We start from the raw sequence: 22,956 nt of genomic DNA, 5'->3' as shown, positions 1-22,956 counted from the left end.
GAAGGAGAAGAGTTAATGGAGAATTAATAATGCTCATAAAACTCCAAATTAACTGCTGCACAAACTGGAGCTCAACATAACAAATTCAAGTATATATTTGTAAAAAAAAAAAAAAAACATTTATCATTACATACACTATATTGACAAAAGTATTCACTCGTCTCCCTTCACATGCGTATGAACTTGAGTGACGTCCCCATTCTTAATCCATACGGTTTAATATGATGTCGACCCACCATTTTCAGCTATAACAGCTTCAACTCTTCTGGGAAGGTTTTCCACAAGGTTTAGACAAGTTTATGGGAATTTTTTGACCATTCTTCCAGAAGCACATTTGTGAGGTCAGTCACTGATATTGGATGAGAAGGCCTGGCTCATAGTCTCCGCTCTAATTCATCCCAAAGGTGTTCTATCGGGTTGAGGTCAGGACCAGTCAAGTTCTTCCACACCAAACTCACTCATCCATGTCTTTATGGACCTGCTTTGTGCACTGGTGTGCAGTCATGTTAGAACAGGAAGGGGCCATCCCCAAACTGTTCCCACAAAGTTGGGAGCATGAAATTGTCCAAAATGTCTTGGTATACTCGCCTCCACTTTGTTATAATACCACTAACAGCTGACTGTGGAATATTTAGTATTGAGGAAATTTCAGGACTGGACTTGTTGCACAGGTGGCATCCTATCACGGTACCACGATGGAAGTCACTGAGCTCCTAAGAGCGACCCATTCTTTCACTAATGTTTGCAGAAGCGGTCTGCATGCCTAGGTGCTTGGTTTATACAAGTGTGGCCATGGAAGTGATTGGAACACCTGAATTCAATGGTTTGGATGGGTGAGTGAATACTTTGCCAATATAGTGTTTTTCAGAAACAAGATGCTAAGATTGTAGACATTAACATACTGTTAAAAGTATGGTCTAACCAGTACATTTAGAAGACACCATCACCATCATTAAGCACTTTTTTTTGTAAAATAAAATAAAATAAACAGTAAGGTGAAATAAATAAAAAAATACCACAGTGGATTTGGAGCCTTTTTTACCCAAACAAATATCTCCTTACCTATTTTTGAGTCAGAATAGGTACAGTTGTTTTGCAGCAAATGGGATCAGTACCAAACTTGTGGGTCTGCCCTTCTTTCCTGATTGGATCATGAAATTTCAAATTTAGTAACAGCGAAAACATCAGGGAAGACATCCTTGTTTTTACGCTGAGCACCTTGTAAACTGATAAAAAAAACAAAAAAAACAATTGGATATTGCCTTTTTATGCTGCTTTAACATTATGCAACATACAGACTGCTTTACAGTTTTTTAAAAAATATGTTTAAAAAGTGACGCATTTGTCAGCTCAGTCTTGCCACAGCATTAACCCGTGAGAGCACGTGAATGTCATCCAGCACCATGTGCCATTCTTTGCCTCTCCATATGTTTTGTTTCCCAATGGCAGCTGCGTGCACAACTCCTGGTCATTGAATCTGTACTTCAGGACTTGTGAGTGAGTGGCAGTTAATATGTGCACATGTGAAATAATATTAATTTCCTAAAGAACATGTTCTGTCATGCTCATATTCTATGGCAAAATCTGACACCCTGTGTGGTGCTTTAAAATCCACTAGTTATTAAAAAAATCCTTCAGACTCGAATCTGATATCCGTTCATATCTGTTGAGGATTTTTGTTCCAAAACCTTCTTGTCTCCAGAGGGGCTGCAAGAAAAATAAATAAAAATATTAGAAACAATGAGGTTTATTCATATAAGAAGAAAACTGTGACTAATTCATGAGCTCCTTCTTTTCCCTTCGATCACAAGACATCTGCAGCCCAAGTATAGAGAACTATCTAGAGCATGTGATTAATCATACCGCCTCTCAACACGGCTGATCCTCCGCATGGGGCTGCCTGGTCCTCTGAGGGGTGAACCCATGCTGTTTCTCCTATCTTTGGTGGGAGAGGGCGGTGCAGGCTTTCCTATCTGCAAAAACACAAAAAAATAAGAGCTTCATTCATCTGAAAGCATCACATGGGCGAGCTACAAATACTCTCGCCCTAACTGTGCGTGTCAGTGGCTGAAGTACGTGTGTCTTTAATGTGATTGTGCGGAGTGCTGAGTGCACAAGATCAGCTAGTGATGGATTGAGCCAGCCTTGCGTAAAGTACATCAGAACAGAGTCAAGTCATCGCATTAGTTTTGTTATAGAGCTCAGCATCCAGGCTGCCTTCATTATCTTAGCATGAGAGGTGATGAGAGAGCACCGTTTGAGAGAGATTGCTCTTCAAACAGCAGGTCAACTCAGTGTCACTTTGCATGAAGATAGAGCATGTCAAAGGAAATTTGATAAGCAGGAAGGGCAGTCCATCTGCTGATGATAAATGACATCCCTCATCATTGACTTTAGTCCTCTAAGAGCTCCAGTAGAATTTTCAGTCTTCACTCTTCCAGTCCAAAGGAGACAAGCAATCAATAACAACAAGTATGGTATTTAATAGCAAAGCTATCAATATGCAGCACTCTATATTTATCCAGCCTACCACGGCACTGTACCTTTAGCCTCATGTCTCGAGTATGTCTCTCCAGCTCCTTCCGTAGCTCCTCCTTGGTGAGCTTGTCAACATCAAGTATCGAATGTTTCCACTCTATCTGCTCCACGCTGTGAGGGTCGTGGGACACGTACTGGCCGATCTTGACTTTTCGTAGGGTGTGCCAGTAGCCCCTGTAGGCTCCTTCAAATTCCTGAACCAAGTCCATCAGTGTTCGGAATTCCAGGGGCTTAAACATGAGGTCCTCTCTTCGGCTCATGCCCAGCGCACCAAAGCGCCCCCCACTGTGAACTCCCAGCACAATGTGGTGGAAGTGGTTCCCTGAGAACTGAGATTTAAAGCTGAGGGGGAAGCGCTCCACACCGGGCATGCTGTTGGTGAGGTAACTGCATCAAGCTGAGTCAAGGAGATATACAACTAACCTTTAAATGCTAAGTATAGATGTCATGCAACGGCAAAAAAGAAATAAATAAAAATCAATTTAGGGCCGGGCATTTCTGGTGAAGCCTGCTGCTTCTTGTTATGTGGAAAATCCATCTGAAGCCAAATTTGGTGAGTCTGCCAAAAAACACATGTATAAATCCACTTGCCAACCTCTAAAGTCACTGCAGTGAAACATAAAACAAAGCAATGAATGAAATGCCATGCCATGCCCTCTGTGGCCATAAAGATACATTCCCAAGATCACCGCCTCTAGACATTTGATTGGCAGAGCCTCCCGTGTCATCTCCTTAGCAATGTCCATTAACCTGTGCAAAACAAAAGAAAAACAGAGCACCACTTTTAATGTCATTCTGTGTTGTGAGACAGCACTGTACTGCATTGCCAGTGCCAGGAACACACTCTTATTGATTTCATGAAAACAAAAACGCTGTCCACGAGCCAGGGAAATAATATCGGCGCTACTAAATCTAATAAAGTGAGGTCAGGGAAAGTGTTTTCCAGGCCTCTGCTGATTGACATACACACAAAGCCCTGGAGTAAACCAGTAAAACATGCTGTTCTCCATGCATTAGCTCTCAGCAACACTGGCTAAATATTGAGAAATCAACAACCATCATCCCAGACATGCTGTGACTGCTGCCATAAACATCTATGAGTGAAGAATTCCTTACGCAGTAAGAGGTCGGCTTTTCTTTATCTCAAAAAACTGCGTTCCTGTGTGATTGTACCTGTAAAGTACAGTTAAGTTCATAGCACAAGAAAGCAACGTGGCAGTGTTTTAGGAGGGAATTGTGCCTCATACAGTGAAAGGAAGAGACAACTCCTAAAGTGCTTTGTGGGAGTCACAGGCTGTTGGTTTAATAATGGATGAATTCCTTCTCTGGCTGGAATCAAGCTTTTACTTAATATGGGCTCTGTGGTGGCCTACATTTCATTTCTGAAGTCTGGCCCATATTTTAAACTGTGATAAAACAGTGGGTCAGTGGCATTCTGTTGACTATAGACATTTACATCCATATATCTTACGATCAGTGTGTAAAATACACATCTTTAAATCTACAGATACATATTCTCAAAAGCATTTAAATAGACTCAGTTATCACTGTTTTGGTTCTAACTGGCTTGGTCAAAGGATACTGCAATTCCCTGATGTACTTCTGTATGGCTTCCAGGCGCTGCGGGATAGTGGTGGTAGGCTGGTATGTAGGCACACTTGGTATTGGAATCTGTGGGACAGAGCATCCAAACATCTGCATTACCATAATACAATCCCAATATTCATTGCTGCTGGAGAATGTAGTATTATTTGACCTCTATGCTCTTCTCTAATTGGTTTAACTAATGGCAAAAGTATCTTAAATGCTCTCATGAGAAATGAATAAAATATAAATTTGCTGTGCAGGGAAGTTTGAACAAAACATGCATTATATTCCGTGCTGTGTGACCAGTTGCATTTCCTTCCACTTTACCTTGGGCAGGTCAGTGGCACCCCTTATCTCCTTCATCAGTGCTTCACTGCTGGGATGGATTCGAGCTACATGGCGCCACATCCTTTCCCAAGTCTCCTCATCCACCGGGAAGCCACTTCTGTTCACGTAGAAAGGCACCCCTCCATCCCTCAACTCTTCTTCACCTTCGTCCTCCTGCTCCTCGTCTCTCTCCTCCAATGAGCCGACTGTGGCCAAGAGCATCCTCCTTCAGCAGGAAGCGCAGCAGAGTTCTGGCACAGAAACGTCCTGACTGGTGCCTTTAAATCCTTTCACCTCGATTAATCTGCTTGCAGGTTTAAGCAGGTTTCCACGACAGATGGCCAACTCATGACACCAAGTAGATCATGGCATTAGTATTTCACTAAAGGACGATGCAAAAAGGCTGATCTGCTATAATTAAAAATCACCTCTGTGATCTCAGCACGTCAATTTGAGGCAGTCGTTTAATAACGTGCATTAAGAAGAAAATCTGTATTAAAATCGTGCTGCAAGTATTCGACAATTTGAAAAAAAATAAATAAATAGAGGCCATTCAATGGCCAGCTAATTAAATAAATAAATGGAGACAATAAGGCTACTTAAGGTATAAAATGCTCGGCCTGCTGTTAATGTTCAACAACCAAACACAGGCCAGCCAGCACATCACTCTACGGGAGGATTGACTTTGCAGACAACAAAGTAGAAATTCCTAATTCCCTGTGCCGTTAGAGGTCATTCCCGCCACTGATATCCAGCAAATCACGGCTCTTGTGAATTCCCATCTCCCCCGCACGCCTCATACGTCCACTTAATGTCCGTTTCACCAAACGATTCCCTCCCAGGTCCGCCGGTTCATTGTTCATGCAGATGCTGTTCTTGGCTTCAGTGTCTGCGGTTATTCACATCCGACGAGCTGCTCAGACACTCCCCAAATCCCTTCTCCTGCGCATGCTCTGCACTTAGCGGATGATCTCAGCAGCTATAAATGCTGCATTTAGGTGCTCCTAGTAAGATATCAACGTGAGGTCTCTAGGTGTTAAAAACCTGTGGGTTACTGACAGCAACAGAAACGCAGTTTTGATTTTGTTTTTTTAATTTCAATTTCCCAATTTAACCCTATAAAAGAATTTGAACAAGAAAATACCACTGAAAGACAAAATTTATTTCAGTAACACATTTATTTAATAAAAAAAAAATTGACAATGTTTCCATAACAAATTATTAAACTTTTTTGCACCTTGAAATGTGATCAACCACCCCACCCGCACAAAATTAAACTTCCATCCACCAATTTTTTATTTTTATTTTTTTTTAAGTTTATCCAATCCAGCTGACACTGGGTGACAAGGAGAATACACCCCAGCTTATCTCAAGCCTCATCATCACAATCATTCATGCTCACACTCACACCCACTGTCAAATCAGAAACAGCCAGTTAAAGTGAATCAGAATTCGAATTAAACTAACACGCATGTCTCTGGACTGTGCGAGGAAGCAGGAGCACCCAGAGAAAACTTCAAACCTCAATATATATATATTTTTAATACAAATGAAAGAAATAATCAAAAAGGAAAAAAATCTATTTACACAAAAAGACGATGCAAAAAGGCTGGTCCGGGTCAGCTGGAGATATATTAAAATCTTGGAGCACCATAGTCATCAGGCATCCGCTCAATATTATACCTGTTTTTAGAATTAAAACAAATTAATTTAAAAATTAATAATAATATATTTAAGTATAAACAAAAAATAAAACAGCATGCAAACAAAGCTGCCATATACTTTAAAATAAAACCCAGAACCCTGTTACCTGTGGTTTGAGATGTACATGATGGGAACTCCAGGGATCTTCCTCACCCTTCTCTTCAGATCTCGGTCGACAGTCGCCAGGATGTAACACTTATGCTGCAGAAGTATTTTTATATAATTTACACACTATAACAGTGTCTATTTGGCAACAGTATTTTCCATCACAGTACCTGCTTTTTGTCACAGGTCTGTTTCAGAAAGCAGGTTTAGTGAACTTCCCTACTTTTCTTACTGGCAGGTTTTCTTTAATAAACCTCGACTTTTTTCTCGATCTCCACTTCTGAGCCTGAAGCAGCTGTCTGACATCTGTCTTTCACTTCCCTATTCACACCACTAAAATAACTGTATAACATATCAGAACACATTCATTTGCAGAGATTAGATGTATTTAGACAAATGTGAATGGCATAGATTAGTTTAGATATCAGTGTAAGGTCAGTAAAAGAGTCTTCTGGACATTAATTCATCTTCAGCTCAGAAGAAAACCTATAAAATTTCCTTTATAAAGCTGCAACTGTGCAAGCATCGAGAGAGCCATCAGGCTGTCAACAAGTCCCCCACACTGATCCCTGTCAGGCTGCAGCTGAAAAAATACATTTAAAGCTACTTTTGGCTGCTTGCTTATTCACGAGGGATCTCCACAGCAGTCAGCTCCGCATATTAGGAAACTTTTATGCCCAGTGCTCACAACTAGCTGCAGCTGACGATTATTTTAGTGATCGAGTATACTATTTTTTATTCTATTGATTAATCAGATAAGAAATAATTTTTGCCTTATTAATGACCAACAATAAACATTAAAAAGAGAAAAAAAATAAAATAAGGCATAAAAGAAAATAACCTTTACTGTCTTCTTGGAAGGCTTTCTTACAAATGTAGGAGGCAAAAAAAAATAATTCTGACAGTGTTGTATCTCCTAGTAGATTTGGTGTGTGTTAATGTGTATGTATTGTGTATGTGTGTGTGTTTGTCTGCACAATTAAGAATGCTAGTGAATGAATGTGTGTCTGTAAGCCTTACAGAAGAAAAGCGAGCATTTCAGCATTCTCAGATCTGGGGTTTTACACTGATATATAAAATAATCTGTGCTTTGATGCAACATTTCCTGCTGCAGAAAACAAATGTTCTGATAGTGTACATGTTCAGAATTAATGGTAATAATTAAAGTTATTAATAATTCAGTGTCCAATCTTACTGGCCCCATTTTTACTGGCCTACAAAAAGAAAGCCTTTATTTTTCTATTTCTAAATAGTAATACAATTTAGTTTAATTACTAGAATGTCTTATTTATCCATGCATCCATCCATCCATCCTGGGCTCACCGCCTCAGTAACAGCTCCGCCTATTTGCTCTTTGCCACGTGCATATACACAGACTCCAAATTAATCTATAACGGCATCATCGTCACTGCCGCTGTTCTGTTATCCATCTTTTTGTTGAAGAAAAAAAAAGGGGGGGGGGGGGGGCTACATGAGCTTAATGTTCTAATACTTTTTATTCTCACACATGCTCCGCAGGTCTATTTTTAGTTGCAAATGTGGATGAAGCTCCTGCGCTTACATGGTGACACCTGAGCGCTACAGAGTCGTGCATTAAACAAAGCCTTGAAGCAAAAAAATATTTTTATAATCAAGTTACTCAATGAATCGTTGCAACCCTACTTGCAACATATCACAAATTTAACTCAGAGCAACCACAGAATTAAGTGAACTAACCCTGACCAGCTGTTCTCTAAATGAAAACTCTGAGGTCTTATTCACAGATGAACCCTGGACAATGTTGGGAGAATCAGGTTTTTACATTGTCTGAAAGTGTCCTTTCTCACATATGACACACAGAAGGACACAGATCATGTCAGCTGGGTTTTTGCTATTAGATGTTTGGTTCAAGCCTGGGTACGGGGTGCAGGAGGTGGGATACTAGGGAGCTGTCAGACTTAGAGACAATTTAATATCCAACTGTATCAGACATTTGTGTTCCCACATGCACCAGTAATGTCTGAAAAGTTCAATGATGCAGTGCATTTGTGATAATGGCTTGGTTTTCCCATTTCAGGGTTAACCAAACTTTGTTATTTTGTTAAACCTCCTTTTTGGAACCTATCCCTACACTTGTGATGAGGCAAATACTAACAATAACATTTTATACATCTTTTATCTAATTCCTTTGTTTGGGCAATATTGTAAAGACTCTGTTTGGTTATTTAATTAATACAGCTTCTGTGTTCAGTTTTTAAGGATCCATGATTGTAAGAGTTTACTAGCTTACCATTCAACTGCTGTGTCTGTCGATAAGCAAGCATTTACCCAGAAAACAGTGGACGCAAGTTAATTAACAGACATTTAATTGCATATATTTATAGCTGTAACTTTACACTTAAGTATATTACCTGTGTCACTCGTTGGACTAAACAGTCATCAGCGTAAGTTCCCTTGTGTGTGCAAGGCAGACGCTCAAATCTTGGATCTTTTGCTATCCTGCAAACAATAAAACAAGCAAAGACCATTTCAGTAAAAATAACATTAAATACATTCAAGTTTGCGGTGCTTATTCACATCAAGCAGCTTCTACCTGAGCGCGACTCTGTATTTCATTCCAAGCTTTTCAATCTCAGCCATCACACAGTCTGTAATATATGGTATACCTGGATCAAACAGAATTTATGAAAGAAATTAATATAAACTTTCTCTATTATTGAATGCTTATGTATAACAAGTGACATGCATCACTTTTATTATCCTCATGAATAATTGCCACTGAGCACTAATACTTACATTTGGCGTAAAGGCAATCCATCATGGACTGAACAATGTCCAGTTTGGCCTTGATGGAGAAGTTTATAAAGTTTGTGTCAACTAGAATGTGGTACGGTGGGCCAAGCTGAGTGTTGTATTGGAAAAAAAGGCATGATGGATACTTAGTCCTGCACAGAAATAAAAAAATAAATAAATAAATAAACAAAAGGCGGGAAATTAAAGAGCCATCAACCACTTTTTAAGGATCCGATTAACGACGTTTTGTGGGTAACTTACACTTCTCTCTCCTTGAGTTGCGAAGGGTCTTTCTTCTTTTTCTCCTTTGCTTTCGCTCTGTCTTTCTCTTTTCTACAAAACAAACAATGAGCTGCAGTAACTTTTAAGTGGGAATTAGTCAAGTATTGAACCACAGGGGTCTAAATGAATTATGAAACTCACATTCTTTGGTCCTTGAGATTGATCATTCGTTTCATCGCTGCGTACCTCTTCGTTTTCTGCTTCCCCTGTGAGTGATCGAGATAAAAACACAGAGAGGAATCACAATCAACACACATAGCAGAAGCACCAACTGTAGGAAAACAGGAGTGCAACCGTATTATTGTATACTGTTTCCTAATGGACTGACAAAAGAGAACAAAAACATTAACTCTCCAAACACTGCGGCTGCAAGCCCTGATGTATTAACAACGCATGTAGCACATTGGCTAATGTTAGCTTAAATGGCATATCTGCCCAAACTCTCCAACCTTTAAGTATTTAAAAAAAAAACAGCAACTTTACCGAGCAACAGTTGTCAAGACAGTGGTGTAACTGTAACACAATAAGAACCTACATACCATTTTAAACTTCAGTGCCTCAAACCGCAGACTGTCTACACTACAAGTACAGCTCGCTACCCTCGTGCTAGCAATGTGCAGACGTAATCAAAAATCGACGTAGGTTCTGCGCGTTTTCCGGTGGCTACGCTAGCGCCTCGCAGACGAAGGTACATTCCGTGTTTAATAATAGCTTGTCTGTGTTACAGTATTGCATTCGCAGAATTTTGCTTCGTCTTGTCGTGCTTTTGCAAAAAAGGCACCTCACGAAGCTGTTGCGGCGTGCATCTTGATAGCCGCCCCGGGCTGGCGACGCGTTTTGTGAAAGGACGCTGACACTCTGGGCTAACGCGGCTAGCTGTTAGCGCCGTGTTGTCTGAATGTAGCAGTTGTTAATGTTAGCCCCCCCCCTCTGTGTCAACACACCAGTGAGAATTCATCATGTTGCAGTTAACCTTCATTTTCCGAGTCTTTAAAGCGGCTCTCCAATGAACTTTACTAAAGCTTTTCATTTGAATAGGCTATTTCTTTAATTTGCCAGCTGTTTGTAGCAGATGCTTGTGATACGTGTTGACACCTGAGCTAGCGAGTCAAGAAAGGTTATCAGTATCATAGGCAGCAGCTGGACTGCTGGTTGCTAAATGGATTTAAAATGTGTGGGACCTGCGTTTTCTTGACTCTAACGGTTTGCCCGTGGATGGTGAGAGCGTTGGGGAGAGCCTTGTTTCATACATATTTCAATGCTATGGATGTCATGTGTTATTCTGGACTGTCCTCCAAGTGAGACTTAAATATTCATGCTTTGTTGACAGAGCAGTCTACAGTCGGGCTCCTCGGTCCTTTCCATCTGCTGCTTACTTGAACAACCAGTTTGTGGATTGGTCTAAATTTTTCTTAAATATCCTGTCTGGCTAAACTAGTTTTTCTTCTGTTGTAGGAGGTTTGACAAGCTCACTGGTGTGTGGTCTTTTGTTTGAGCACGGAGAGGTCTGAGTGAAGGCTGAAAGATGGTCTGATGGACCGCCGTTTCTTCCTGACCTTCCTCTTCTGCTCACTGTTGTGGATCTTCTTCTGGGAAGTGCGCTGGAAGAAAGGAAAGGAAAGTCAGATCGAGGAATGGCTCCAAGGACATAGCCTCTCTCAATACAGAAACTTATTTGAAGGTCAGTGGATTACATTTAGCTGATAGCTCTTTCTAAAAGTAAGCAGATGTCAGTGATATGTGTAAGAAGACCTTTTGAGTTTTTGAAGAAATGCCAGAGACTCAAAAGTATGAAGTTTAACTGGATTTATACTATGTTTATTTCAGGGAGATTGGATTACCTATTGCTTTAACCCTGTTGATATTTTTGTTTTAAACAGTGACTATTCACACTAAATGGATGCCAGTGGCATGAACAGATAATCAGCACAGGCTTAAGCTTTCATTATAGTAGATTTTAATAAGTATTTAGACCTTATGGGGCATTACTGATGTTGATTTGCTGGCAAGTATGAGTATGGGGATTTTTGTGTGCTGTTCATGTGCCATCCAGATGTACAGACGCTTGAGGAACTGAGTCTGAGTGTGCTTAGTCGTTTGGAAGAGGTGGTGAAGGAACAGCAGCGCTGGAGGGAGATTGCAGAGGCTCACATCCAGCTGCTCCGAGACTTTGCCTTCCAGGAGTGGCTTTGCTCCCAGAACCTGGAGCACTATTACCATACGTAAGCAATGACAGGTCTTAACTTGAACATTTCTACTAATCTGGTATGAGCAGCAACCCTTTGATGTAGTCAAGTACTTTTTGGCATGTCATAAATGTAGGTTATTCTAGGCAGAGTCTTAAATTAAAAAAAAATAAAATAAAATGTTTGGGTAAATTGTTATGGTCATGTTTTATTTTGGTTAACACAGGCTCTGTTTATTTATGTCCACTTGAGGGCACCCTCTTCATTCACAGTTAGCTGAGTCTGCTGACACTGAGCTGTGTAGGCTGCAGTGTTTCAGAGGGTCACTGCAGTAAAAAGCATTCTTTAGAGACTGCATTTGTGAGACCCTGCAGTAATGCAGATGTTTCTGTATATGTGTTGGGTGCTTTATACTGATCTAAACAGAACCGGCTATAATTCATACCCTGCCGCTTTTTGAGTAAATTGTTATGTTTCTAAAGGTCAGATTTGTTTCAGAAACACGGAAAATTATGTTTGTATGCAAAACTGACTGACATCTTTAAAGGGCTACACTGTCACAGTTCTGAAGGTCATGGCTGTAACTCAATCGCTGCCTCTATTGCTGTTGACTTTTATGTAAGCCTTCATTGCTCACATCATTTTGGCTGTACTTTTGAGTCAGTGAACAACTGTAAAAGCCAAAGTTAATTATTACTCTCATTTGCTGGAAGTTAAAGTTGCTTTCAGTTTTAGTTGTACTATTATTAACTCTATATACATATTGAACTTGGGTCAACAACATGCTGGTTATTTGACAAAGGATAGGGAAGGCAGTCTTACAGTTCATTTTATTTCAGTTATTGAGATATTTTATATTACAATCTTTTGAGCCATAAGATCATACTATGAAAGCATAACAGATGCATGAGCTCGGTGTCAACTGACGTAGGGACAGTGTGAATGTTGGCAGCTTTACAACTGGTAACAGTTTCTGTTTATTTTAGAGATTACTGACAACAATCTGCTTAGTATTTTCCTCTGCTGTGCCTACCTGTGCTCATCCAGTATCATCCATCTTTATGTACACCACAGTAATATAATTAGTTTTTGGTTTTAGAGGCTAGATGCAGTATGCCATGCCATCTAACTTTTCCTGTTGGCATGTAATAATGCAGCAGTTTAACTGATAGGATTGAGACTCTTGTCCTGAATTTTACTTTAACCAGATTTTACTAAGCATGCATGACAGCTTGTTGTGTACAGTTGGAGCAGCATTATTGTTTAATACACCTTGAGTAAGATCAGTCATTGCATGGTTTCATTTCTAAAGGCTATAGAAAAAAGGCTGTTATTTAATGCTGCCATTCATTTCCATTAACTGCTTGACACGCTTTCACTTTTGTTTTACACTGCAGATTGAAGACCTTGGGTTGTATGAATTTGGATGATCTCTCTCAGTTTGACAGTCAACTGCAGCTTTCTTTAGCTGCTTGGGGCTACTATTACGAAGACTACATAAAGTTGTCCACGGGCATCAAGATCCTCCAGACCTCCAGGGGGAGTCGCGACCAGGACTACGAGATCAGGCTGGTGCACAGCCTTGCTGAGAGACGTCTGAATGAGAAGTGGTCATTTGGTGAGACGGGTTTTTTTGTTCTGTTTTTTTTTTGCCTTTAAAGGACAATAGTTGTGGTTGCTTTCCACAGCTGCAGAGCATCAACAGGCATTCAGAGATACAAAATATAAACATAAGTACTGTTTTCAAGTGTTTTCACAAATGTTACTCAAAGAAGCACAGGTCATTTGAATGTAGCTCAAATTCTCTAATGGAGAAGTTATGTGTTACTTCATCTCTATGCACAACACAGCAACTCTTTGTTTTTATGACTCTTCTATCTTGTAAAAACAGTACCTTCACAATCACCGTGGATAAATGGCAATCACATAAAACACATAAATGTTGTGGCTAACTTATTAGCATTCTTATTGTTTCCCATGGGGTGGTTCCCACACTAAAGGGTAAAGCTGGACATTTTTGTCACACCCTTTCTTTGCCTTTGTTTTCATTGTGGTGCAGAAGACCTGCCCAAATTTATATAATAAGAAAACTATGTGTTAAAGGAAAGTAGAAACATTAACATTGAATTTGCAGATAAGGAACAGGGAGCGAGTTATGTCTGCATTTTAATTAATCAGTAGTACATTGTGGGTTTTTTTTGTTTTGTTTTTCTTCAGCGGGAGCTCTCATATTTGGCTGTACTGTGGCACTGTGCTTCTTGATAAGGGACCTCATGTTTTACGTGATTGGTGAGTACATTAACTGATTACAAAAGAGGTTGGGCTGATATGACTGGTGCTTACTAATGTGTTACTTATTTTTATTCCTCCTCACACTTTGGCTTCAAGGCGATTCCACTAGTTTTAAATTGTCAAAATATGGGTTATGAAATGTTAATTCAATTTTAGTTATTGCTCTATTTTATTATTGAAACAAATTTTTTTTTTTTTTCCCCAAGACCAGAAAAACATTTTCATTGCAAACATGAGTTCCAACTACATTTCCTGTGCTTCTTTACTTCTTGTGGCAGGTGGAATTACTGTTTCCATCATAGCGTTTGTCTTTACCATCAAGTTCCTCTGTGAGCTTGCAGCAAGGGTGGTCAGCTTCCTCCAGAATGAGGATCCAGGGCGACGCGGTGATCGCAGCATCTACGACTATGTCCGGGGCAACTACCTGGACCCACGTTCCTGCAAGGTGTCGTGGGACTGGAAGGAACCACAGGAAGTGGGACAAACTATGAGCTTCAGAGTTCAGGTAACACCAGAGTCCAAATGTCTTGGTATTACAAAGAAAAAAGAAAGAAAACCTGCTTTCTGTATTGAAGTACAGTATACATATTTGAACTTCTGTCTTCCCAGCTGTTCTATAAGAATGGTCAGCCTTTCCCAGCTCATCGGCCTGTGGGGCTGAGGGTCAACATCACCCACATTGAACTGGCCCTGGACATCCCTGTTACACAGGAGGTCCTGCAAGAACCAGAGTCCAATGTAGTCAAAGTGGCATTCACAGTGCGCAAGGCTGGACGTTATGAGGTTGCTGTCAAGCTGGGTGGCCTCAATGTGGCCTATAGCCCTTATTACAAGATATTCCAGCCAGGTATGACTATGATTGATATATATATATAAATAAATGAGAAAGTTTTCATCCAATTTACATGTCAAAATAAATCTTTATTTTGGCTGATTTCTTCAGGTACAGTTGTTCCATCCAAAACCAAGATAGCCTATCATTTCTCCACTTTGGTGCTAACAAATGGCCAGCAGCACACTTTACAAATTGAGCCCCGGGACGAGTATGGAAACCCTACCAGTAACTCCACATCTCTGACAGATGAAGCAAACTACAGTGTCCATGTGCACGCAGTAAGCGAGTGAACCCATTTTTCTTTTACCCATTATACTGAAGTTATTTTCTTGATGATGACCATAAAGCCTAGGATTAGTTTTTATTCTGAATGTGTAGGTTCTCAGTCATCCAGGTCATTGTAGTCTCTGGAGCTTGAAAGAAGTGTGACTGGACCTCTTTTTGTTTCTTGAAGACGTTTCACCTCTCATCTGAAAGGCTTCTTCAATGAAGAAATAATCAAAGTCATTGAAGAAGCCTTTCGGATGAGAGGTGTCCCAAGCTTCAGAGACTTTTTATTCTGAAGATGCAGAATCCATTAGCTTTAGAACTAGGCTTGGATTCATTTTAGTCTCTCTTCTTTCAGCTAGGCACAGCGGATGATGACAGTCTGGAGGGCTTCTACAGCAAATCAGTTTCACTCAACAAGCAGCAGTGCCAGGTTCTGTTGAGACTGATCCTGAGGAAGACGGGCTGTTTCAGGGCTCGCATCACTTACAAGGATCAGCCACTCAGCAACGGGGAATTTGACATAATTGTTCTCAGTGGTGAGCAGTGTTTACATGCTAAAGAAAAATGAATGTGCTACTATATAATAAAATGTATAGAAATGCAGTGGTGTTAGCTACTGTTTTCAAAGCCTAATGCTACTTCTCATTGCAGAGAATGAAAAGGCCTGTGTGGAGAAGAATGTATCCACTCCAGGCATAAGTATCTACTTTGAGGCATACCTTTACAGTAGTGGGAACTACAGCAGTTCATCATGGCAGTTACCAGCCTCCTCTTTGTTGGCTCCCCAGAGGAGGCCCTCCATGGGAGAAGAGGAGGATGAACATGACTCTCCTGTGGAGGGACAACCGGAGAAGGTCAAGAAACCAAAAAAGGTCTATTGTTACATATCGCCAAAGGTAAGTGACCAGTGACCCTGTAATGGTTAGGTGCAGTTGGTGTAAGTTTTCTTGTCCCCTTCAAGTTCAGAGATCTTAAATCTCAGTGCAACATAATATGAAAATAAGATGTCACTGAACTGGAGTCTTTTCAAACAGCAATTATCCGTGAAGGAATTCTACCTGAAAATTATTCCATGGCGCCTTTTCACCTTTCGAGTTTGTCCAGGAACAAAGGTAAGCAGAACTGATAGAAGATGATCCTGGAGATTTTTGTTTTTATCCCTTTGTTTTACAGGTCATTATTATGTTTTGTTTTTTTTGTTTTGTTTTGTTTTTTTTAGTTTACCTATTATGGTCCCGACCCAGTTCACAAATACCTAACTCTAGTAGTGGATGATGGGATACAGCCTCCTGTGGAGCTAAGCTGCAAAGATAGGAACATCATGGCTGCCACCTTCATTCGCTTCCTGCACAAGAATATTGGTTTGTTTCAGTCTAATGCAGTTACTTTTGCCCTGAGCTGCACTTAGCAAGTGCTCTCTTTTTAAAAAACTGTATTAGTAATTTAATGTTTTCTTTAGGTGGCTCTGAAACGTTCCAAGACAAGGTGAACTTCTTTCAACGGGAACTCAGGCACATCCACTCCAAGAGACCTCGCACCAAGACCTGCCTAAAAGTCAGCCGACACACCATTCTAGATTCAGTAAGTGCTCTTCTTTTATTATAAACCTGTTTTTTGTTTTTGTAACATTATGCAGTACTGTGTGAAAAGTTTGAGGTGACCTGTCATTTATTTATATTTTGCTTCCAAGGAGCCAGACTTTCTTGTAATTTTTTTTAAAGTGGTCTTGAGCAATAGTTTTCCAGGCTTACTGAATGGCTTTGTTTGTTAAACCACTTAACTTTGGCCTGTGAATCATTCAATAACAAAGGCATCTGTTTCAAAGGATGGACCAGAGTTGTGTCTACACAACACAAAACATAACTTAAAGAACCAATTTTAAATAGTATCTTCAGGCAACTTTTTGCAAAAACACATAATTTGCTCCCATTTCTTTAGTTTAATTGATGAAAAATGCCAAAGAGAGCACAGTTTGACAAGCATAAATTGTATTTTTGCCAAAGAGTTATTGGCTGAAAACTTGATGTATCTCTGCATGGTGTGGAGCAGGGGTATTCAACTCCAGGCCTCGAGGGCCGGTGTCCTGCAGGTTTTAGATGTGTCCCTGATTCAACACACCTGAGTCAAATGGCTGGATTACCTCCTCACTATGCAGTCAAGTTCTCCAGAGTCCTGCTAATGACTTCTATATTTGACTCAGGTGTGTTGAAGCAGAGACACATCTAAAACCTGCAGGACACCGGCCCTCGAGGCCTGGAGTTGAATACCCCTGGTGTGGAGTGTGTTCTTAAAAAAATGTGAGGAGACTGGATAAGTGGAGGACAAAATAAGTGTCAGGCCTAGAAACTATCTACAGTGGATAAACAGTGTCTGAAAGTCATCTTATTAAGAAATAAGAAGAGAAAAAAAATCCAGCCAAGACCTGACACAGGACCTGAGAGATGTTATCTGACCCTTTAGCTGATCCATCTGCCGTTCACAATCAGTGACAACGGGTGTGATGGAGTGATGAAGTTGACATTTGAAGTTTTTGGTTCAAATCTGTGTCGATATGTACGGAGGAGGTAACAGGAAGTGTCTACGTGTAAAACACGTTGGAGCCTCTGTCATGGTTTGAGTCTGCATTCCAGCCAGAGGTGTTGGAGAGCTTGTCAAAATTGTTAGACTTATGAACGCAGGAAAGTATCATCCGACAAATGCAGCTTCATTTTTCTCCATGACAATGATCCCATGTACATTGTCAATGTAGTGACAGTACCTGGATAGAAAAATGCCCAGGGGGAACACGTGGATTGGCCTCCCCAGACTGTCGGAGAGTGTAGGATCGCATTCAAGGAGCCTGGAGAACTATTCCTGAAGAATACTTAAAGAAAGAACACTTGCAATTGGTGCTGCATCCCAGCCAGTGGTGTTGGGGATCTTTTCAAAATTGATGGAACTATGAATCCAGAAAAGTACCGTGAAATGTTGATCCACCATGCAGTTTCATCTGGAGAGTGTCAGATTGGCAGCAGCTTTATTTTTTAACATGACAGTGATCCCAAACACACTGCCAATGCAGTAAAAATATACCTGGTTAGAGAAAAACCTACAATGGAATACTATTGCTGCTTTTCCACTAGTCAGCTTGGTTTTCTGTTAGGTGGTATTATCGAGTCAGGCTAAAAATGTGACCTCAACAGAATGCGTTCCACTTATTGGCCAGGCAGTGATGTCAGTAGATGAGTCATGAGAGCACAATTACAATAATCAACCCCGCTGTGTTTGAAACCTGGCTACACACTAACAACATAAATGTGTTTGTGCTTGGTGGCTGACGACAGAATTCAGAGCAAGCTAGGCAGATCCACTGGTTTGTGTTTGTGTTGCATACAAATTACATCACTGGACTTCCAAGTCATCTTGCTGAGGTGGTACTCAATCGCAGGGGAAACCGAGTAGAGTCGAGCAGAGTAGGTACGAGTGTGAAAGAGGCATATCAGTCATGGACTGGCCTCCCCAGAGCCCAGACCTCAACATTACTGAAGCGGTGCGTTGAAGAATAAAGGTGGTCACACCAAATATTGACTTTCAGGCTTGTTAGATTTGAACACATTTTTTGTTTTTGCCTTATATACTGTATTTCCATGTATGTTTGCAAATGTTTCAATAAATCTCTGCACCTATTTCCCACTTTCCTAGAAAAATCTAGACTTTTGTCCAGTGCTGTAATTATAGAATTTTTAATATAATTAAACAAATGAATGGAAACCAACAAATGTGGTCCAGAGCAAACAGCTGTTCTGGTGAACAAACCTTTTCAAATATTTTCTTTTTTTTGAGTCCTTCATTAAATATTATTCTTTCTAGTGGAATAAATTGTCTAATCCAGTGTGTAACATGTGGTATGTGATTTTTATTTCCCCAAGACTGTTCCAAAATGATCGGTTTAATATTAAAAGGTTTAACATTTTTTTATACTTTCTTTTTTTTGTAATTGTGTTCTGATCATAATCCTAGAGAAAATAGCTTTGGGTGTAGAGGAATTCCTTTTTTTTTTTTTAAAATTATCGTCTCACATGTCAGTCTGACCTTTTTCCAGAATGTTTTTCCGCACTGCCAAACACGGTGAAGCAGTGTTCCCTTTTGTCTCTGTGCATTTAGTACATAAATCTGATATATTCCTGTTACAACAATTCACCTTGGCAGGAGTTTGCATTAACCAACTGGAGTGTGTTAAGGCATGATTTCACAATTTGAGTATGAGCTCTACACACACAGATTTCTTTGTCTTTGTTCCTTACATTTAGCTTATGTCAGCTCTAATCATAATTTTTATTTATTTTTAAATAAGTGATCCATTAGAACAGGTGTAATGAGTGACATGAATACTGTGATCATATAGACCGTTTCATTTGTCTTCTTTTGTTCAGTCATTGAAGGCCACAAGGAACTTCTCAGTGTCTGACTGGAGTAAGAACTTTGAGGTCGTGTTTCAGGATGAGGAAGGTAAATGCAGGATTAATATGAGTTCTAATGGAGTACTGACATTTTATTTAAAATCTAAAATTTCTTAAGGTGACAAGAGTGTTAAAATCTTTCCTGTGCAGCGCTGGACTGGGGAGGTCCTCGTAGGGAGTGGTTTGAACTGATTTGCAAGACCCTCTTTGACACATCGAACCAATTGTTCACCCGCTTCAGTGACAACAACCAGGGCCTTGTGAGTTACTCTTCTGAACTCTCTCTGCATTCTGTGTTCACTTGTGTTCACGAAGAGCATTCATCTTCATTTTCCAGGTACACCCAAATCCCGAGAGGCCGCCCCACTTGCGCCTAAAGATGTATGAGTTTGCGGGTCGCATTGTAGGGAAGTGTCTGTATGAGTCTGCCCTGGGTGGAGCCTACAAACAGCTGGTTCGAGCTCGCTTTACACGTTCCTTCTTGGCCCAAATCATTGGCCTGAGAATGAACTACAAGGTATGCAACACAGCGCATTCCAGCTAAAGAGACATTTCGCTCGGAAGTTGGAAGGTCACGTCTCCACTGTTTATCCTCTGGTGTCAGCTGTTTTATGTCATCATTTAAACATTCTTCACAATGCCAAGAAAGCTCATTTTCTTTCTTGGCATTATTTAACAGAACTACCCAATGTGTTTCGCTGTTTATCCTAATTACTTAGATTTCAGAGTTGAGAACTGAAGTCCACCCAATCATCTTTTTAATCCTTCCCTGCTAGAAGATGAAATACCATGTTTATTTAAAAACGTCATTTTCCCCGTGTTTTCGTTTTATTTTCCACGTGCAGTACTTTGAGACGGATGACCAGGAGTTCTACAAAACTAAAGTCTGCTTCATCCTAAACAATGACGTGAGTGAAATGGACCTGGTGTTTGCCGAGGAGAAGTATAGCAAGTCGGGACAGCTGGAGAAGGTGAGGCAACACTTTGGAAAGGAACCTCCCCTTTTATCCCTGATGTAGGCGATCCCAGGAGATCGAAGTAATAAACCAAACAAAAGAAGCCATATTGCTTGTTTGGCAAGAGCTTTAATTTTTCTGATAAGAGGAGGAGTGGTGAGTTCATTTAAAAAGATGGACGGGTAGAGTTTGGCATCCACGACGCCTTTTTAACCTTTGTTGTTCACGTGTAAAATATCACACAATAGATGGCTGTGTAAATCTGTGGTGCTGCAGAGCTCGAACTTGCATTTTTTAAAAATTTAAATAATGACATTACTTCATCTAATTGTTCTTTTGTTTTTTTTTTAAACATTAAAATTAATTACCCAAATATTTATAAATTGGCTGATAAGTGTGTGACATTTTTAAGAAGGTTTCTGGTCTTACATGTGCTAATTCTTTCCTCTGTTACTCACTAGTTTTCAAAACACTGTCGTTTTTAGATCATTTTCATCCCATCATCCTCTCTTGCAGGTGGTGGAGTTGATATCTGGTGGAGCTCAAATCGCTGTAACCAATGAAAACAAGATGCATTATCTTAACCTGTTGGCCCAGTACAGACTGGCCAGCCAGGTGAGAGACGAGGTGGAACATTTCCTCAAAGGTAAGGAAAGGAAACTAGCACAACTGCTTTCCGATATATTTTCTTGCCAAATCCTTTCGTTTGAGATCTCTGGTAATGTCGACATAATTGGTGTATTTTCCTGATCAATTGCAGGTTTGAATGAACTGGTTCCAGAAAACCTGCTAGCCATATTTGATGAGAATGAGTTGGAGGTATGTGTGATGGTTGTAATTAAATCCTGCTGACATGTTAAATCCACACCGGATGTTTAGTTATTTTGTTTTAAACCCTCTAGCTGCTGATGTGTGGCACTGGCGACATAAACGTGCAGGACTTCAAGGCCCACGCTGTGATTGTTGGCGGATCGTGGCACTTCAGAGAGAAAGTAAGTCACGGAGGTTTCCTCATCTTACCTTCTTCTCTAACAGCTGACGTAAATGTCTGATCTCGTTTGCTTTTTTTCTCGCCTCAGGTGATGAAGTGGTTCTGGGCGGTGGTGTCTAGCTTCACGCAGGAAGAGCTGGCACGTCTGCTGCAGTTCACTACCGGCTCCTCCCAGCTACCCCCCGGGGGGTTCAACACTCTTTGTCCCTCGTTCCAGATCATTGCTGCCCCCACACACAGCACTTTGCCCACTGCACACACCTGGTGAGTAGAAGCCTGAACAGTGCTACTCTGTTTTTCTGACTGTTGACAAATCCCACATCATGTCCAAAACCAACAGTGTGTTCACCTGTTTCAATCTTTTTTGACCTCTTAACCTTGTCTGTGGCACCCAAGTCGGCTCACTGAAGATATAAATCTTTAAAACCAGATCACACATACAGTAAATAGTTTTAATTGCACAAAAAATGTTATTCAAACAGGAGAAAGTTTCAGTGTGGAATAGTTTCAGTGGCTTATTTATACATTTCTGCTGCTCTAATTAGTTTTTTATGGCAGCAGCAGCAGAATGGCCTGTGTGGGACTGAGTCAAAATAAACTGTGTGTTTTATAAAAAAAAAAAAAATCCCTCACTGCAACACTATGGCTCACTGATATGTGCTTAATAGTTTCTGGAAAACAATGGAGCTCTGTGATGCAGTGGGTTCTGCTATATCATGTCTGGAAATGCTTAAAATCATTTCCATTTTTGGTCTTTATTTGGATTTGTTTTCCCATTTATTTAAAAAGAAATGTAATATCAGCACATTTTTATTTTCAGATCAGCAAATCATTTAACCACATGCTGACTCTCTGTGGTGCTCTCTCTAGTTTTAACCAGCTGTGCCTCCCTACCTACGACTCCTACGAGGAGCTGCACAAGATGCTGAAGCTGGCCATCAGTGAGGGCAGTGAGGGTTTTGGCATGCTCTGACTCGTCCATCACTGGCACTGTGGTTTCTCTCTCTCTCACTCACTCACTCACTCACACACACACACACACACACACACACACACACACACGACCAGCACTGCTTCTCTGCCCTGGTTTTCCTGCATTCATTCACATTTAACACATGGACTTCTTGCCCCACCCCTCCCACCTCCCCCAAAATATAAATATTCTCTCAAGATGAGCGAGTATTTCAGGAAGTCCCAGAATGCTGTGCTGAATCTGGGACTCAATTGTATGAACTCTAGTGCTACTGTATATTTAAAAAAGAAAAAAAAAAATTTAAATCCACTTTTGTAAAAAGAAAAGGAAAAAAATACAAAAATTTCTGCTGAAGAAGGTGAGGTTTGGACAGTTTTTATTTCCTAATGCTAAAGTTTGCTTAGTTTTATATGTTTGAGAGACAAATGATGCTAGAGCAAAGGCCTTGAGTATAACTGTATAACTGCTTCTTTTGCATTTTGCAAACTGAGGAACACTTAAGTGCAACAGCAGCCTCCACATGACGTGGGTGACACATGCATCTACAGCACTTTGGCCTTAATCGATCAGGGACTGATGTGTGTATGTAAATATATAATATCACTCTTTAATTTGTACATACTAGTGTGTATACAAAGGTTTTCATCTCGTTACTTTTTGATTTAATGTTTCAGGAGAAGGGATTTCTTTCTTGTTGCA

General features: G+C 40.3%; 3 protein-coding genes across 3 annotated transcripts; 1 reads left to right on the top strand and 2 right to left on the bottom strand.

The window, feature by feature from the left end:
* Positions 1-759: 759 nt before the first annotated feature.
* On the bottom strand, positions 760-5,382 carry vash1 (vasohibin 1). Its single transcript, XM_030718873.1, has 7 exons — positions 4,453-5,382; positions 4,121-4,209; positions 3,655-3,711; positions 3,214-3,288; positions 2,544-2,925; positions 1,864-1,973; positions 760-1,707 (listed from the first exon to the last, which is right to left on the bottom strand). Exons 1-7 carry the CDS (start codon positions 4,672-4,674, stop codon positions 1,635-1,637), a joined length of 1,008 nt encoding a protein of 335 aa, XP_030574733.1. The 5' UTR covers positions 4,675-5,382; the 3' UTR covers positions 760-1,634.
* A 233-nt stretch (positions 5,383-5,615) lies between these two features.
* On the bottom strand, positions 5,616-10,073 carry fcf1 (FCF1 rRNA-processing protein). The gene is made up of 8 exons (XM_030718536.1): positions 9,855-10,073; positions 9,457-9,521; positions 9,295-9,366; positions 9,037-9,185; positions 8,834-8,906; positions 8,652-8,739; positions 6,263-6,357; positions 5,616-6,135 (listed from the first exon to the last, which is right to left on the bottom strand). Exons 1-8 carry the CDS (start codon positions 9,855-9,857, stop codon positions 6,087-6,089), a joined length of 594 nt encoding a protein of 197 aa, XP_030574396.1. The 5' UTR covers positions 9,858-10,073; the 3' UTR covers positions 5,616-6,086.
* arel1 (apoptosis resistant E3 ubiquitin protein ligase 1) lies at positions 9,840-22,567 on the top strand. Its single transcript, XM_030718535.1, has 22 exons — positions 9,840-10,003; positions 10,771-10,996; positions 11,369-11,537; positions 12,899-13,119; positions 13,719-13,790; positions 14,072-14,298; positions 14,403-14,640; positions 14,737-14,906; positions 15,254-15,434; positions 15,550-15,794; positions 15,933-16,010; positions 16,118-16,259; positions 16,358-16,479; positions 19,311-19,386; positions 19,488-19,597; positions 19,675-19,854; positions 20,183-20,308; positions 20,810-20,939; positions 21,054-21,112; positions 21,196-21,285; positions 21,373-21,548; positions 22,155-22,567. Exons 2-22 carry the CDS (start codon positions 10,849-10,851, stop codon positions 22,255-22,257), a joined length of 3,063 nt encoding a protein of 1,020 aa, XP_030574395.1. The 5' UTR covers positions 9,840-10,003; positions 10,771-10,848; the 3' UTR covers positions 22,258-22,567.
* The last annotated feature ends 389 nt before the right edge of the window (positions 22,568-22,956 follow it).

This window comes from Archocentrus centrarchus, chromosome 22 (genome assembly GCF_007364275.1).
Source record: "Archocentrus centrarchus isolate MPI-CPG fArcCen1 chromosome 22, fArcCen1, whole genome shotgun sequence".
Taxonomy (NCBI): domain Eukaryota; kingdom Metazoa; phylum Chordata; class Actinopteri; order Cichliformes; family Cichlidae; genus Archocentrus; species Archocentrus centrarchus.
The sequence above is the reverse complement of the archived record's forward strand: the minus strand, read 5'-3'. Positions and strand labels throughout refer to the sequence as shown.

Excerpts from the sequence above, each read along its gene's own strand:
- vash1 (XM_030718873.1), bottom strand. The coding sequence starts at position 4,674 with ATGCTCTTGGCCACAGTCGGCTCATTGGAGGAGAGAGACGAGGAGCAG. Across the intron at positions 3,712-4,120 it reads AAGTACATCAGGGAATTGCA|GTACAATCACACAGGAACGC; the intron begins GTATCCTTTGAC and ends TGTACTTTACAG. Across the intron at positions 1,708-1,863 it reads ATCAGCCGTGTTGAGAGGCG|CCCCTCTGGAGACAAGAAGG; the intron begins GTATGATTAATC and ends TTTTTCTTGCAG.
- fcf1 (XM_030718536.1), bottom strand. Across the intron at positions 8,907-9,036 it reads GGATTGCCTTTACGCCAAAT|GTATACCATATATTACAGAC; the intron begins GTAAGTATTAGT and ends TGTTTGATCCAG. Across the intron at positions 6,136-6,262 it reads ATGTACATCTCAAACCACAG|GTATAATATTGAGCGGATGC; the intron begins GTAACAGGGTTC and ends TTCTAAAAACAG.
- arel1 (XM_030718535.1), top strand. The coding sequence starts at position 10,849 with ATGGACCGCCGTTTCTTCCTGACCTTCCTCTTCTGCTCACTGTTGTGG. Across the intron at positions 14,907-15,253 it reads ACAGTGTCCATGTGCACGCA|CTAGGCACAGCGGATGATGA; the intron begins GTAAGCGAGTGA and ends CTCTTCTTTCAG. Across the intron at positions 16,260-16,357 it reads CTTCCTGCACAAGAATATTG|GTGGCTCTGAAACGTTCCAA; the intron begins GTTTGTTTCAGT and ends TGTTTTCTTTAG.